The 17,560-nt window shown below is 35.2% G+C and overlaps 1 protein-coding gene across 36 annotated transcripts in view; it reads right to left on the minus strand.

The window, feature by feature from the left end:
• The window catches only part of PTPRD (protein tyrosine phosphatase receptor type D), a 1,783,257-nt gene that overhangs the window by 116,394 nt on the left and 1,649,303 nt on the right, over positions 1-17,560 (minus strand). For 23 of the 36 annotated variants that reach the window (XM_089316625.1, XM_089316627.1, XM_070051976.2 and 20 more), the window contains 2 exons: positions 12,558-12,718; positions 1,678-1,790 (listed from right to left, as the gene is read on the minus strand). In XM_089316625.1, coding sequence (XP_089172751.1) covers positions 1,678-1,790; positions 12,558-12,718 — 274 coding nt within the window. Of the gene's footprint in view, positions 1-1,677; positions 1,791-6,354; positions 6,396-12,557; positions 12,719-17,560 lie in introns of those variants that run through there. The other 13 variants (XM_089316774.1, XM_089316758.1, XM_089316711.1 and 10 more) reach the window with 2 other exon arrangements.

Genomic DNA, 17,560 nt, shown 5'->3' on the forward strand with positions numbered 1-17,560 from the left:
TTCTATTCTCTCCCTCTTCTTTATCTCCTTCTCCTTGTTAATTATTTTTGCTCTTTTTATTCTATTATCCATTGGAGGCAATAAACACAAATGATACTTTCTTCTATACTCCTCGCCCCATTTTAATTTTGTAAAGTCATTGATGATACATATAATGTCATATCAACTGAAATTTTCATTCTCCTTTCCAGTTCTCTCCATAAATGGATCCAAAATTCCCATGTACATTGAGAAAATCAAATTCTTAATAGAATTCTTAGGTTTGACTATATTTTCAAAATTACTCAAAGTGAGAAATACACAGTGTAGAGATTTCTTGGTTGAAGGCATTTATATTCTCTTGTTTACAGGCACCAGCATCCCGCTAATAATCCTTTCTACATAGCTCCAATTCATGCTTTGCCTTTACACTATATTTTTTGCCTATGTAAATGTTTTCTTACATGTTTTACACTGATAAAGGTATAGTTTAACTTCCTGAAACTTAAAAAGCCCATCTTTGATCAATTTTATGGAATGAAATGTTGTCTGATTTTAGGACTAAAAATAAAGCCAATAAGATGTTTAAATTTTAAAAAGTCTATCCTCATTTAAGTTAGACTTTAAAACAAACCCATATTTATGGTTATATAGCCACTCTGAAAGCACTCAGCATTTCTTTCAATTGAAGAGTTACTAGTCACTATAATGCACCTACATGAAAAAAAAGAAAAATGCTAAATGAAATAAATCATGTATTTTCAATTCAAACAATTCTCTGTGACTGTGTAGTTTAATAAACTTATACTTTATCATGCCAGAAGTTAGAATATCAACTTGACACCAAAGAACACTGCCCACAATTTGGGGTATAATACAACAACTTAGATCAGCACTTACTTTGTTCATTATTATAAGATACTAAAACAGTGCCACTCAATTTTATAGTCTTAGCTCCCTCTATAATTCATGATTTATTTCATTTGGTATAAATAAGCTTTAGTTGAAAGAAAGCAAAATAGATATGGGGTTAAATTAACAATATTGTACATGATGCCTCTTGACAGGAGTGGTATTGTTCTTCTGTTGAAGCACTTAATGTTCTTTATTTTAGGTGAAAAATATATTTTCAAATATTTTCCCAGTAAGAAATCGAAATTGTTTCATGAGATTTCATTTGGTGATATTTAGAAAGATAGAAATGTTTGCCTCATCTTTCTTTCCCCTTTCCCACCTCTTTGTTCCAGAGTGCCATAAACACAAACCAATAGAAAAATATAGAACAAATCTATGCTTTCCCAATGGGATGAATGATGTCTATATTCATGCTTTTATTCACACATTCACTTTATATGATGAGAAACTGAATTCTTTCCAGTTAGGTGTCACTGGAAATAGTAACCTCTGTTAAATTAATAAATGTAAATATTCTTAGAAAGACTGTAATTCTTCAAAAAATTTGGAAGACAGTTACATTTTTTTCTCCTCTCCACACCACTTCAGATTTATATGAGAAACTTAAATTTCATTTCAGGCTTATGCTTGGATGATTCACAATAATATAAAAATAAAAGAGCAGGATGAATACAATGGTTCAGAACAAAGTGATATATTCATCTCTCAAGACAATATCCATTAGGTTATAAAAGAACTTTAAATAGAACCTGTAATACGGACCATATGGGTGGTGCCTCTTACCTGGTGTTTGAAAATTAAGGCGCCTCAGTTCTACAGGATCAGTTGGGTGGTGTGAAGGGACCTCCTTGCTGTTTGGGATGCTGCTCTTTCTGGAGTCAGACTCTGCCCTCTTCCTATAGGGATAAAATAAAAAGTATAAAGCAACAAAAAATTGAAAGAGATAAAAGAGCAGAGAGTTGTACTCCTTCCCTTGGAGTTTGCATTCATAACAATTATTAACAAGCTAGATTTGTGACCTGTCGGGTTGCTTTTTCTCTCTGGGCTCTATAATGTTTGATCAGGTCTAAAATTTTTGTTTAAGCAGAAGTTCTCCTTCAGCTCTAGAATCAAATAATTCAGTGACTCTGCCTTTAGGCTTTAATGAGTTGTAAACATAAGATATGTTTTGATCCTTGTTCAGCAATTCTTTCTTACTCAGTAGCTCTATTTGTAAGGAAGACAGTATAGCCAATAGTATTGCTTCCACAGAGATTACCTGGCCTCTAGGAGAACAGTTCAATCTGTCCCCTTTTCTAAGATGATATTACTGGTAGCTACAAAGTAGACATGCATTAGACTTTCCCGTAAGGCAGGGGGATAAAGATATTTCTAAGTTGCTGTTAACCTAATACTGAGACGGAGAATTGGTACCACACTAAGCTGACATGCCATTTTCTTCCTCATTGGAAGGGAACAAAATATCGTTGGGTGTTTATGGTGATGTTAAAATGTGATTAATATTTTGATAATTAAAGTTGATCTCACAAAGATCAGAGAAAAAATAATTTCACTTAGTTAGTAGTCCAACTTGTCTGAGGATCACTCAAGGTACCACACAATTCATTTTATACTTGTTTTAAAAGCTACCTACTAGTTCTATTAAATACCCTTGTTTAAGCTGTCATAACACAATTTTAACAAATTTCTAAGCAAGAAATGTCAGATTTGTTCATAAGATTTCTTTACCTATTCTTTTCTCAAACAATTACAGAGTTATAACTGCCTTCTACGTTGAATTAGACTGAAAATCTGTTTATCAAGTAGAAGCCTTTTCAAACAGTGCTTTTTTTCTAAATAGTGTTTCTAGCAATCTCCATGCTGGAGTTTTAATCCTAGCATCTCACCTATTCTCAAAACCGAAGCATTATTATTTGGGGATAGGAGTGCTAAGATGTGTTGAGAAAGAAGTCCTTTCTCTTTCCCATATTACTATGCAACAGCTCATTACTGCTACTGTGGCAATGGGCTCTCCATTCAAGGACAGACAGGTTATTCTGTGGTTAGCCAGAGGCCTCATGTTAAACAGCTGTGCCTTCCACCTCTGCTCATCTGTATAAAATAAAGCTAACCAGGGGATGAAGGAAAGACTGATGCAAAGAGAAACTGCACCTGCTTTGCTTAAGTGCAATGCCCTCAGTAAAACATCCTCAGTGGAATGTCTGTTTTTGGGTGAGTCCTATTTAGATCCCTTGCTTTCTCAGTACCTTGTATTAACTTGCCTCAGGATTTCATTTTTCTACCTAAAGGTTTTGGTACAGCCTTAGGACAGAACACACTGCCAAGCCATTTCAATTCCACCAGTCATAGGTGAGCAGTGCATTTTGAGACTTGATGGTAGCAGTGGAAGCACCAACTGTATAGAGTGGAAAATGAATAAGGAAGGAAGAGATAGAGGTTTGTTGGGAAAAATATAAGAGAAACCGGGGCTCAGAAGAACATGTGAAAGAAGGACTTGATGACCAGTTTCAGAGCAGAACCTGTCACTGTATCCATGCTATGGATATTAGCCTAACACCACTGAGGAATCCATTCAGCAGCAAAGATAACACAACTGAAAAGGGTTAGTGAAACATCATGATGTATGGCTAGACAGTCACTCTCACAGGAAGCATGCTGCTGGTCTCCTACACACTTGCAGTCCTTCTCAAGCTTTGTTCTTCTAAGTTGGCACAAATGCATTTCTTTACTGATGTGCCAAAACTAATGACTAAATCCTGGATTTTTCTCAATTTCTTGAGTGGCTCTACTGTCATTCTTGCAAGATTATGGAAACCATAATTAGAAATATCTGGGCAATGAAATTCTTTTACTCTGGTGAGTCTTGTGGAACAGCCTCCTCATCTTTGCCCCAGTGGCCAGGCTGAGTGACACTGAGCTGAGAGATAGGGAAGAATATTCTCTAAGAAATTTAGCCAATGTGTGGTACTAGGATAGTTGGAAAATACATTCTGTTGTCAAGATATGAGTCTCATAAACCCAGAGCATGGGATTTAGAATTACTTATAATTTATATTAATGAACTGAATGAGATATTCTGAAATTTAAACACTAACTTCTCCCTCAATCTGTTTATTTTTTTAAAAGATTTATTTATCTATTTGAAAGTCAGAGTTACACAGAGAGATATGGAGAGGCAGAGAGAGAGAGAGAGGCCTTCCATCCACTGGTTCACTCCCCAACTGGCCGCGACAGCTGGAGCTGCACCGATCCGAAGCTACAAGCCAGGAGCCTCCTCCAGGTCTCCCACATGGGGGCAGGGGCCCAAGAACCTGGGCCATCTTCCACTGCCCTCCCAAAGTGACAGCAGAGAGCTGGATCGGAAGTGGAGCAGCTGGGACTCGAACCCATGCCCATATGGGATGTTGGCACTGTAGGTGGCGACTTTACCTGCTACCCTACAGCTCTGGCCCCTCTATCTGTTTAAATGAAATGATCTCCAAGGCCTCTCAAAATCCTAGCCAGTTAGGAAAATCAGCTATCTAAATTCGTTTTACTTCTTTTAGATGATCACATCATGGATAATTCTTCTGCCTTTATTATTATCAGATAATTTTTAAACATTTATGTGCTGGAATGTCTCTTTTCTAACACAGAAAGGAAATTTTTTAAGACTTGGAAGATGAATTATTTGGTAATCATTGGTCATAACAGTAAGGAGTTTTAAAACCTGAATTGATGTTTTGAAACATTAGAAGGTATGTAATGGTCCAAATCACACCCAACAAGAATGCAAATAGCAACATTTTCCTGATGCATTTTCAGAGGTCCCTTCATTCTGATTCCCAATTAGAATAACACAAAGAATAGTGACTAAAAAAGACTCTACATTTTGTCAACTTAAACTTTCCCTATTAAGATTATAAAACTCTAGAGTAAGTTTATCTCTTGCAGTGAGAAATGGATGAGAAGAATATGGAAGATCATGACATTTCAGCTCTGGTAGAATTTGTTAACAACATATATAAAACAACAACAAAATGCTACTCTGTGGTCTGAGGAGAATTTTACTTTTGCTATTGCCAGGCTGTTATATAGGAGGGAAGCAAGAACAAAGAGAGGTTGCGTGGATGATCATATTTATGATGTTGAACAGAGATACTCAGACATAAGAGTACAGGCTTTTGAAAGAAAGTTAGATGAAATCTCTATTATTATTATTGATGAAATCAGTTCAACCTTTCAGGCTCCAATACCTTTAAGAATGTAAACTCAACATTAGCACTGCTTGTGGATAAACTACAAACATTCTTCTCAGTTTCTTCACTTGTAAAATAGAAGAGAATTAGAATGAGGCTTAAATGTTAGCCCAACTTTCTCATCTTAATAGCACAGAAAGGCAGTGGTTAAGTTATACAGAATGGACAGTATTATAATGAAGTTGGATCTCTGAATATATTAAGTGAGTTACAGCATTTTATCTTTGGACTGAAAGAAAAAAAGTCTAATATTTTGCATACATTTTTCTGCTGGGTTAATGACAACTTTCTAGGTCCACAGACACACGCAAAGACACCATTATAGAGGTTTTAAGACACCTATCCTGGGTGTGTCTGGTTTGCTGACAAGTGGAAAATGATTTCAGAGAAAATAGTACAACAGCTTTTCTCAAAGCTTAGTGTGCCTCAGAACCACCTGCAGGGTACCAGGAGGAGGTCTGGGGTAGGGCCCAAGAATCTGTATTTCTACCAAGTTCCTAGATGGTGATGGGGCTGCTACTGGGCCAAGGACCACTCAGTGAGAATCACTAGAGGATGACATTGAGAACAAGGCAGATGATTCTTGAGATCCTGTCTTAATTTAATTGTAATTAGCAATTTTTATATATATATGTGTGTGTGTGTGTATTTATATCTATACTTATATCTGAAAGCATGAAGTTTAGTTTTGACTAATCATTCAATGATTTAACATTTATTTTAGCTATTATCATTATTATTTTTATTGATACTATTCAAGGCTAGGATACACGGATGGTAACTTTGAATTAGGGAGTTTTCACTAAAGCACTGCCATCAATATTTGTAGGGTATGAAAATGCTAGTATTCCTGTGTCTGTGGTCAAACTTAAAAACTGATCATTGCTAAAACAAACAAAACAAAACAAAAAAGGTTTATAGACATTTCTGTTTTGCAGAGACACATTAACACATACAAATGTTCATTTCACTTTAACCACAAACACAACTCAGGGACTGGTTTTACTGCCTTTTAAATCTGCTTTTACTTAATCTGTCTTAGTCACACATGGAGAAGATATTTAATACATATTCCCCAGAATCATTTCAATATCAAAATAATTATGTGTGCATGTTCATCCTTCATTTGCCAGTTTTACGTTTAAAATCCAGCCCCCACCCTCACTCTTCAACATCTCCAAAGTCTATCAGTTTCTTATTTTCTTCTTACTGAGCATTATAGTTTTTTTTTTTCTTTTCTCTATTCCTCACCTGTCAGGTTTACTGCTCCATTTTAATGCAGCAATAAAGGAAAAAGAAAGGCTACACGTTAGTTGGCTAGTGGTAACAAGAGCAACCTTGAAAACCAGGATTTAAGAAATAGTGCTCACAAGCAAAGACACATAACTGAACACATACATTAGGAAATGACAGCGTATCAGAATACTCAAAGGCCCCTAATCATGAAATAAATGGAGGACATGAGGTTATATTGTTGAATAAAGAATTGTTTGTATGTGTGTGTTAATGTCACATTCACTTTTATTCATCCACCTATCAAATCTTGTGACAATTAATTATGTCCCAGGAAGAGTTCAATGGTGGAGATATACATTGATTTTTACAAAACATGCCATGAAACAGCTACTGATATACTCAATGAGAATATAACAACATTCCATGAAAATCATTCCTTTAAAATAAAAAGTCTTCAGCTAAGAAGTATAATATTCCTTTAATAAAATAGCTACAAATTTTATTCAACTGCATAAAAATTTGTACAATTGAATAAAATCCCCACAAAGTTATAAAGTATAATAAATGATTTCTTCAAACACCTCTTGACAAGTAAATTGATCATAAATCTTTTTTCTAATAAAGGATTAAATACATTTCCAGTTTGGGAAAATATAATACTCATCATTATAAATCTATGGAGTGTGACTGATCTATACAGCTGGGCCAATCCAGAAAAGCATCTTAATACCAGCCATTGACATGACAGATATCTTCCTCATCAAAGAGGTGCTGCTATCCATGAATATATCTAGCTCATGTTCACTTGCAATAATATGTTGTAAAAAACCATATTATTTTTGCAGAGAGTATAACCTTTTCCTGAAAAGAATTAATGTAACCAATCTTCACTTTTAAGCACATCACAAAGTATTTAGTGAGTCCCTAGTTACAAAAATGAAGGTATTACATATTTCAAAATGCAAATTAAATATGCAGTCATCTTACTGGAGGGTCTGGTATGGCAAGATAACCCCATCCATCTCTTCTCAAAAAAAAAAAAAAAAAAAAAGGACCACATTTAAATTGTACAAACACACATATAAAAAGTGAGTATTGACAATGATACCAAGCACACTGGCTAATTTATTTTATTTTTAATTATAAAGTCATTTGCCTGGTGTTCCAGGTCAAAAAAATGTTCTTAATTTGTTCAGTTTTTTAACAGTGAATTTATCAAGGAATTACTTGTGGGAAAGCATATTCTACTTATCAGTTTAGTGTATTAAAAGGCTTAACAGATAAACAAGTGCATAGCTCATGTGGAATCGACTTCCTCTTCTTTGTAACTAACCTCATCAGACACATGGGTAAATCCCTGGTACAAATATGTGCACAAGCTTTCAAAACTGATAAATTTAAATTATAAGCCAAAGGTTTTATTATAGGCCTTGCCAATCAAGATGAATGTGACACCAAGTGATGAAGTAATCGAATATAGGGAACTGAGTTTAATACTGCTGGATTTTTATAAATTATATCATTCAATGTTATTCTGCCTACAACTCCAGTACACATACAGAAAACAATGAGGAATAAGAAAGGACCTTAGACTTAAAGATAGTCATCAAGAAAAAGGCAAGTTACAGTAATAGGAGAGTTCTTTAAGAAAAGGAAACCCAAGGCAGCTTGAGATGGTGGAGAGAAGAGAGGCACCCAGAATGATGTCATAGGGTGCCTCTCTGCTTACTTCCAAAAATGAATTAGAGGCTGCCAGTCCAAAGGATTGGCAGGGGAGTGAAAGGAACAACATTTCAGGTTTAGGATAGGGCCTATTCAAACAGCAGAAGGCAGAATGTGCGGCTGGGAGTGGCAGCCTATTTTTTTCCTTGCTTTTTAAATTTTTTTTCTTGTATTTTTATTTTATTTGAAAGGCAGAGAAAGAAGAGAGAGAGAGGAGAGGAAGTGTGTGTGTGTGTGTGTGTGTGTGTGAGAGAGAGAGAGAGAGAGAGAGAGAGAGAATCTTTCATTTGCTATTTTACTCAGCAAATGCCCCCAAAGAGCAAGGCTGGGTCAGGCTAAATCCAGCAGCCGGGAACTTGTCTGCATCTCCAATGTTTTTGGCATGGACCCAAGCACGTGGGCCATTACCTGCTGTCTCCTGGGGTGGCATAAACAGGAAGCTGGAATCCTAAGTGAGGCCAGGACTAGAACCCAGGCACTTTGATAAAGGGGGCAGGTGTCCCAAACAGCATCTTAACTGACATCCATCCCAGATGTCCATCTTGTGATGCTTTTTCTTCAAAGCATCTCAAAAATACTCCAGACTATCTTTCTTTGATGAAAGTTTGGAAATTTATGTAGAGTTGTTACAAAAAGAAGACTCAAGAGGCAAAGACCATAGCGAGCCAGTGTTGGAGCTGGGAAATCCTGAAAAAGTTGACATTTATATTTTAGTTACATCAATCTTATGACCTCTAATGTGTTACAGTGGGAACAGAAATGATTTATTATCTCCACAGTGTCCATTCATGCTAGGCTGTGACCATTCAAAGATGTTAATTTTGCCTAATGTGTTCCTTCTGCATGTACTACCTCTTAATCCACACTTTCCTTTTTTATTATATTTATTATATTATATATTATTATATCTATCTTCAAGTTTTCTTCATAGAATCAGATTAACATTTGTTTTTAAGTGATTATTTTTATATAACAATTCTTATGCAGTTTAAGAGCTACTAATGGAACATCTTATATATGTAACAGATACACAGGGTAGATGAATACCTGAGAAATTTCCCTTGCCTTATGGATCTTTTGTTTTTGTTTTTGTTTTGCAGGGTAAATGGATGAAGGATGGCCTGGATTCATATTTCATACATGCATACATATGTGAAGTAATAATATCATATAACATTATAGTACTAGTTATATTACCATATTTTAATGATTTCTGATTACAGAGGAATATTTTCAACACATTTTATTATCTAGTCCACCAATTTACTTTACAAATGAGGAAATCTAGGTCTAGACTGTTGGTATGACCTTCTATCCTGGATAGCCAGCTAATGATAGAACTGGGACTTGAACTCAAGTTTCCTGAATCCTAACACAGTGTTTTTTCTAATTCTTAGTTATCTAAACCTACCACCTTATCTCTGTAATGACATTTTAAGTCATTGTACAAATCCCATTTAGAGTAAAAAAATTTCAAAAAAGTCACAGTGTAAGATTTTTAACACTAAAAACATACCAAAGATATTTTTAAATTTTTTGATTGTTCAGGAGGTATTTTAGGGCCCTTATAAATCGTCTGTGATTTTTTGCTATTAATTATCAATGAATTTTTGGTATGCATACTAGTAGTTAAATGAACACAAGGCTATATCAAAGAGTATGCCACTTCCACATTAATTAACCAGAATAAGTCTTAATGTTTCCTCAAGAGAGCAGGATAAAAACACTTCATTACATGGGCAATTCACTCATCCCTTCAGACCTATTTCTAATGTGTCTGCAAGCAGGTGTATGTAATACAGGGGATTACCAAAGTGATGTGAGTCAACAATATTTTATTCTCATTTTATTCTAAAAGCAATATTTGCATATAGGAGTTACAATACTTCAATATTAATAATAGTAGTAATAATAACAACAGTCATCACCAATGACCTGTGTAAGAAATGAAAGGCACCTAAGAAGAGCGAATGCAGTATTTACTATATAATTAACTTTGCTCAGAATCCACGCTATAAGCGACACTATTCATTGGGTACGGAAGATTTCCTCTTGAACTGCCTCATGATAATCAAGAAGGACATTGTTGGGTCTACTTGAATTTCAAGTCAGGAATGTTCTTTACTGCTGAAGCAAGCATTTCTATTTCAGAAATGCTTCATGGGCCTTCAGATGGTTAGCTAAATATACTTAGCATTCTAGCATGTGCGCATTTTCCAACAATTGCATTAGACGATGCTTACTATGCACACGCTAAAATGCAACTCTCTTTTAAAAGAGTCATAAAACCATTTTTTTTGCAGGAGTAGGAAAAAATAACTGAGGTTTTTCAAGCATGTGCAGATGAAGAAATGAAAACCTAATTATCATTTATTTCAAATTTTCAGGGATATATTTCTTCCCATTTATATAAATTATTCACACAGATCATAAACATTCTGTTAAGTGGAATGAGTTAAGATCAACCAGGTATACCTGAAAGAAACACAACTTTAAAAAGGAGGCATGGATTTTGATTATTTTGAATAATAACAAAATGTCAGATGTTAGGACCTGAAAAGGCTCCTGTCAACAAGGGCTTGTTTCTTGATCTGACTTACATAGTAAGGTGTGATCACCTGAATGAATGTTTCCCAGAAAACAATTAGAATTCTACTTCTGCTTTTCAAATTATTGCATTCTCCGTAGTAAGTGCAACACACACAGCAAAGGTCACCAGATCCTGCTTTTATTGAAACAGGACTCTCTGGCTTCTGGCCCTAACCTCGTACAACAGAGAGAGGTGGTAGACTACAAGAGGCTTAAGATATATACCGATAAGGTGTGGATTTAGATGGGAAGATGCAGGCATCAACTATGAAGAGATTTTGGCCTTCAATGGCTTGACTTTTCATCTATTTCATGCCTGGGTAACTGAATGATGGCAGTGAACAGAGAAAAATAATACTGCATATTTCATTCATTCTTTTAACTCTAAAACAGGCTAGGGAATTCAATGGGTTATAGTAATGAACTTCTTTCATTTGTCTTTTATTTTTTCAGCCTTCTCTTCACACTGGAATAAAATAGAATAGGGCCTTAAAAGAGAAAGTGTGTCAAAGGAGAAGTGTTCCCAAGGATGTTTTCAAGTGTCAAGATCAAGATAAGAAAAAAAAAAATAAGAAGCTTGGAGGGGGAAGAGGGAACGATTACAGGAACAAGAGAACAAGGACATTCAGGTAGAAATACTTAAATAAATCCCCAAAGGCAGCTACAAAGGTAGGAAAAATAATCAGTGAAAACAAGATTATCAGATTATACATGTAAGCAAGAATAAAACCCAAGACACTCTCATTTGATTTGAGGGCCAGTGCTGTATAAGAGTGAGGAAAAGGAAGAGGGAGAGAGAAGTGATCTTACAGTAGAGGGCAGAGATCATCCTCATAGTATCACTCCAAGACATGATATACAACAAAGGAAAATGCGAACGCAGATTAAAGTTTTATGATAACAAAACTTTGGAAGAAAAGAGAAATTTATTTAAGGGAGAAAATTCAGAATTTGGTCATTGTAAATGTTAAATATAGTATATCATATACTCAAATGTTAATTGTAATAATGCTATACTTTTATAATAATTACAGCTTCAAGTCAGCATATTTAGGGTAAATATTAATAATGTCCACCCCATCCAAATGATGTGGCAGTAACGTAGGAAAATATTCTTGCTTATATGTAATAGAGGCAGAAAAAGAATTGAAAAAGAAAGGAAGATTAGAAAGTATTGAGTAGATATGGATTATCTGCATCCCAATTATAATCAAAGACACTAATCAGATTGGCACTAACTAGTATAAATGCTTAGGTTAAATATATTTTTAAAAAGGACAATGGTATCTTCCCATCTTTTCTTGTGCATAACTGATAATTTCCTACTGGATATATGCTGTAAGGGTTAAAAGAAAAGTGAGAGAATTATTTTACATCTCTCCTTTGATTTCTTCTTTAATCTTTAATTTTTAGCCAATTTTGCTAAATTTTTAGAAAAATGTCCCTGGAGATAAGTATATGCGGAAATTAGACTTATGAAATGGATACAAATGGGCAAAATTATTTCAAAAAATAGGTTGAAGTGCAGCAACTCCTCATCTAAATTAGTGATCAACTTTAAGGTGGTATGAAATTATTTATTTGTGAACATACTAATGTCTTAACTGTCATGAAAAATGCTCATCCTACATGAAGAAGCTCAGAAGATGGAGGATAGGATATATATATATATATATGCTGGACAACAAAAATCTGGACCATATACTGAATAATATTCTACCACCAAGCTCCATCTTTACATGTGTTCTAACTGGAATGGAAATATTTTCCATAATTATCAGGGCTTCACTGAAATATCTGTGCTAAAATCAACAATGATCAAGGCTTCAAAAATAAGGCAACATCAAAAATTGCAATAAAAATAGCAGACAAACCTACCTTTTATAAAGAAGAATAGCAATGACAATGCAGATGATAAAGACCACTGCAAGGACGGGACCTACAACCCAGATCAAGCCTTCTTCTTCATCTGTGATGGGCTGTGGATCCAAATCCATGGACACAACGGGGTCAGAGTAGGGGCTGGTTGCATACATCTTCTGAGGAAAAGCAGAGTCTGTGTTAGTTACAAAATTACGGCTTTCCAGAATTTCTCTAGCATTAGAAGAGGAATGTCCAGGACAGAGTGGTTTTAATAAGTATCTGAAGCAATGTTCGTAAAATAGATGGGTGAAGAGAAGTAAAAAATGAGAAAAGGAAGGTGTTTTGCAATATGAGCTTGCTTTCAGAGTGAAAAATTTTAAAACAAACCCATTTTGGTAACATATTTCTTAACAGATACTTTCATCAGTTTCTATACAAGCTGTATTAAACAATCTTATGAAGTCTAAAGCTTCAGTGATTACATAGTACAAAACACTGAATGAAGGTGCATTATATCAATGTCTTAGGTGCTATGAGAATTCAAGAAAAGTGAGTTCCAGTGCTGAAAACATTAGTGGCTGGACATTTCCTTATTTGAAAATCTGAAACCTGAAATGCTCCAAAATCTGCCACTTTTCTAATAATTTCATAGCATTTTGGGCTTAGAGGTACCGCATCAGTAAATTCTTTGCAGATAATCCAAAATCCAAAAACCTCTGAAATCTTCTGGTCCTCCCACACAGTTCAGGTAAGGGGAACCCCAGTTAAAGAGGGCAAAAAAGCAAGCACTCACAGAGTATAACAAGTGAGGTAGTATTTAATCAAATGTTAAACTACATCAGGACTCCTTACTTCTGTACATTAGCTAGGAAATGAAGGCCAAACTATAGAGAGACCATGAGGTTAAAGGAGAATTACAATGTTCCCAATATGGAGGCTAGATGAACGGGAATGATGACATGGCCTTCTAAAACAGAATTTTTAGAACTTCAAAGGATTTAGCAGTTCACATTTACATTTATTACAGCTACAGCTGAGAGGCTGGTATGCTTGTTTGAATAGATAATTGATAATAAATATGTTTTTTGAAAATACAGTTAGTTGAGGCCAGTGTTTTAGCATTACAAATGCCAGTACCAGGGACACTGGTTTCCCATATGGGGGCCACTTCAAGTTCCAGCTGTGCCACTTTGGATCTAGCTCCCTGTTAATGGCATGGAAAAGGTAGAGAAAGATGGCCTGAGTGTTTGGGCCGCTGGCACCCTTGTGGAGACACAGATGAAGCTCCTAGCTCCTGGCTTTGTCCTGTCCCAGCCCTAGGTGTTGTGGCCATCTTGGGAGTGAACTAGCTGATGGAAGATCTCTTTCTCTCTCTCCCCCACCCCATCTCCTCCCCTGTCTCTCCCTCCCTCTCTGTGACTCTGATTTTCAAAATAAATAAATATTTTTTTTAAAAAAAGGAAATATAGTTACTTGGTAAAGGAGTAGAATGAATATCTGTAAAATTTATTTACATAATATTCTATTTTGTTGTGTCTTGCTTTAGCCTATCTAAGAAAAGCATGCCCTTGACTGCCTCTTAAGGTCCTTTCTCTTCCTTTAACTTTCCAACTCCAATATAGACTAATCCACTCCCACTGACTACCTTGCTTCTTGCACCACTCACTACAATGCCACCACTGGTCCTATTCTCTTATTTGTCAGGTTTCATTGTCTATTCAGTCTTTACCTCTCTTTTTTAAGATTTATTTATTTATTTGATAGGCAAAGTTAGAGAGAGAGAGGGATAGACAGCCTATATGCACACAGTTCTTTAAACTCAGAAATTACTACTAAGTCCCACCTCTTAATTTTCAGTAGTTTCTGGAGATTCTTATATAGATGCATGGTAAAGTGTATATTTTTCCTGTTTGTGGAAACACCTGTCTCCTGATTTCACAACTGCTTTTATCCTTTCAGTCTCCAGGAGAGGAAGCTACTGATTTTACCATGTCAGGGACCCTAAGGTGCATCTGTTCTTTAAAGTCTCATGGTAGCACTTTTCTTCAGAGCCTCATTCATGCTCTCCTAGCCATGTCAAGAGTTTCTTCCTTCATCTAGTTTAGGACAGTTACTGTCCTAAACTGCCACTGTAAATAAAGCCTTCCAGAGGGTCTCTGGCAATACCCAGAGAAAACACAGATATCTTAACATGGATCTCAAGGGACTCATTGATTTAATTTTAAACGTCCTTACCACATACAATATATTCCATCACAGAGAACTTCTTGCTACTATTCTCCAAACGCTCTCTTCTCTCTCTTTAACTCCCTCACAAGTTTCGTAACATTTAGTTCCTAAAATTCAACTATTCTCCAAGGCCCTACTTAAACTGACCTATTGAGGCCACCTCTTTGTAATGGGAAATAATTTGTCATTCCAAAAAATATAGGTAAAAATAATAAATGACACAATTTAATTTAGTTCCATATTCCCTTTTAAATGGCTCCAACCAAAATCTATTTTTTTTTTTTTTTTTTTAGTTTGGGTATATGCTTCCTTTCCCTTAATGAAACTGTAAAGTCCTAGAAGGTAGGGATTTATAAACTTTTACATGCTTAACACAGCTACCACAGAACTTCATACTTAGTAGGTTCTCTGCAAATCTTTACTAAATAAAATGAAATAGTCATCTTGTCAAAAGGCTGAGATCATGACCTAAGTTTACATGCTTACTTTTAATGAACAGTAAATACATTTAATTTTAAACTTCCATCTTTTAAAAACTTAGTTTAGGGCATATATTCTGAATTTAACTCTTCCAAGCTCAGCCATCAAGCAGGAAGAACACATTTCACTAAATGCTTCAATTTTACTCTTTCTCCCCATTTTTTTTTTCATTGGAATGACTAGTGTTTCACATGTTTTATTTCAGTGTAAGAACATGGAAACTTAGTATATATTTCCAACATTCTTGGAAACAGCTAAGAAGGGAAGGAAGGAAGGAAGGCAGGCAGGCAGATAGGCACAGAAAGCCAAAAAAAAAAAAAAAAAAGATGCATAGTATAAGGATTTAGACAGGGGCCTGGAGGATTCTATATCCAATAAACATGATTCTTTAAATAAGCATAATAGATTCTCTATATAAATATAAAGGCTTTGATTCATATTTTCCCACCTCCATGTTACAGGTTGCATTCAAACTGACTGGCAGACAGAAGTAAGCAAAACTTTCTGATTTAAAAATCTTTACCAAGAGCCTTAGAAATACTAATCTGGGTCAATGGAGATGGAAATCTAAGCAACCTTCTTTCCCCAAAACACACAGATTTCCAACTCAAATCAGGGATATATAAAAATATAAACAAAGCCATAAAATGATATTAGCCTCATGAAAAGTACTATTTGTTATGTGTAAAAAATAGAAGAGAATAAATTTTAGATCATTCTAAATCAGTTCTCTGAAATTCGTAAAATGAGACAATGGATTTGCAGGAAGTTTGTGTCTTTTTGACGATTGGGATTAGGAAGAGAAATGTTGTATTTCTGAAAATTGCCAGTCTAGCCTTGTGGTGGTTATGCAAAACACAGTGAGCCATGGAAAGCTGAGGCCTAATAAAGGACTGAATCACTGAAAACATCAGACTCTGCATGCAAGTCTCTTCCACTACGTTAATACTGCCCTAAAATATGCATGGATCATAAGATGATTGTTTAAAAGCAATGCTGAGAAACATTATCAAAGGGGAAATTTAGATAACATACTTGAAAAAATATCCTAATTCTATACTTAATGGAACTGTGAGAAGACACCCTAAGGGGAAGGGCTAGACTTTTCATTGATGATGACACATTTAAGCATTATTGGAAACTTCTGAGAGACTTCAGAAACCATAGTCTGAGAATGATATAGTCATTGAGCATGATCAGAAGAGACATTTGTTTTTTTTTCTTTTTTTTCCCCCTGATTTCTCTGATCTACTTCAATGCTCTGAGATTTCTGAAATGTTTCTAGAGCTATTTAAAGAAAAAAAATTTCAAACTTCTAAGTATTTAAGTGTTTTTTTTAGTTTCCAATATCTCATATCTTTGATGTTCTACTTAAAACCTTTAACTAGAAAGAGAAAGTACCTTGATATATTAAAATTATGAGAATGCCATCACTTTGTATCTAAATGACTTTCTGCTCATAAAGGCAAACAAGGCAAAGCGGTTGTCTTTATGTTTTGATTTTCTGCAGGGGAAAACCATCAGTCTTTTGTGGGATGCCCACTGTACACACTTAATACCTGATTGGCAGAACATGGATTTTTTTCTCGATTTCTTATATATAGGAAGTGACTAGCTCAGATGAGTTGCCACCTCTGTCAGATTTAGACCCCGACTAGAAAAATGTAGTTCAAAATATATATTTACACATTATTGTGAACTGACTTCAAAATCCACCACCCTTCCCCAACAATGATTTCTCTCTTTTTAAACATTCAAAGCAACTGAAGTACAAAATATAAGAGCAAGATGAATTCCATCAAAGAAGACAGAAGACAACTCATTACTTAGAGTACCTCAGGAATTCTTTTATTGAATTATTTTCTAACTTTCTTGTTTTTTTTTTTTTTTTTTTTTTTTTTTTTTACTAATAAAGTTCCTTCTAAATTGCTATACTTAAGGAAACTGGCTGTGCTTGCCTTTCCCTGGACAGATTTTCCCTTGCATAGGGGCACTGCATTCTCATTGCAAGTAATAGGAGACTAAGTACAATCACCACAAAAGTCAATGTTTTCAAATAGTTGGAAAACAGTTTGCTCAACTGCAGAGCTTGCTAGTTCCCATTGTAATCATCTGGGCTCCGGTCTATCAGATAATATCCAAGATGAATTTTTTTTTTTAGAATAATCATTTTAAAAGGATAGGGGAGCATGACTGTAAGCAGTGATGATGGTGTTTGCTCCACTGAAAGTCTCCAGACCTGGGTCCTATCAATCTGGCACTTCTTGTACTACAAGTTCACTTACATTCCCTATCATCACAGACATGGT

Source organism: Oryctolagus cuniculus, chromosome 1 (assembly GCF_051225735.1).
Source record: "Oryctolagus cuniculus isolate XC-2025 breed Fujian yellow rabbit chromosome 1, ASM5122573v1, whole genome shotgun sequence".
Taxonomy (NCBI): Eukaryota; Metazoa; Chordata; class Mammalia; order Lagomorpha; family Leporidae; genus Oryctolagus; species Oryctolagus cuniculus.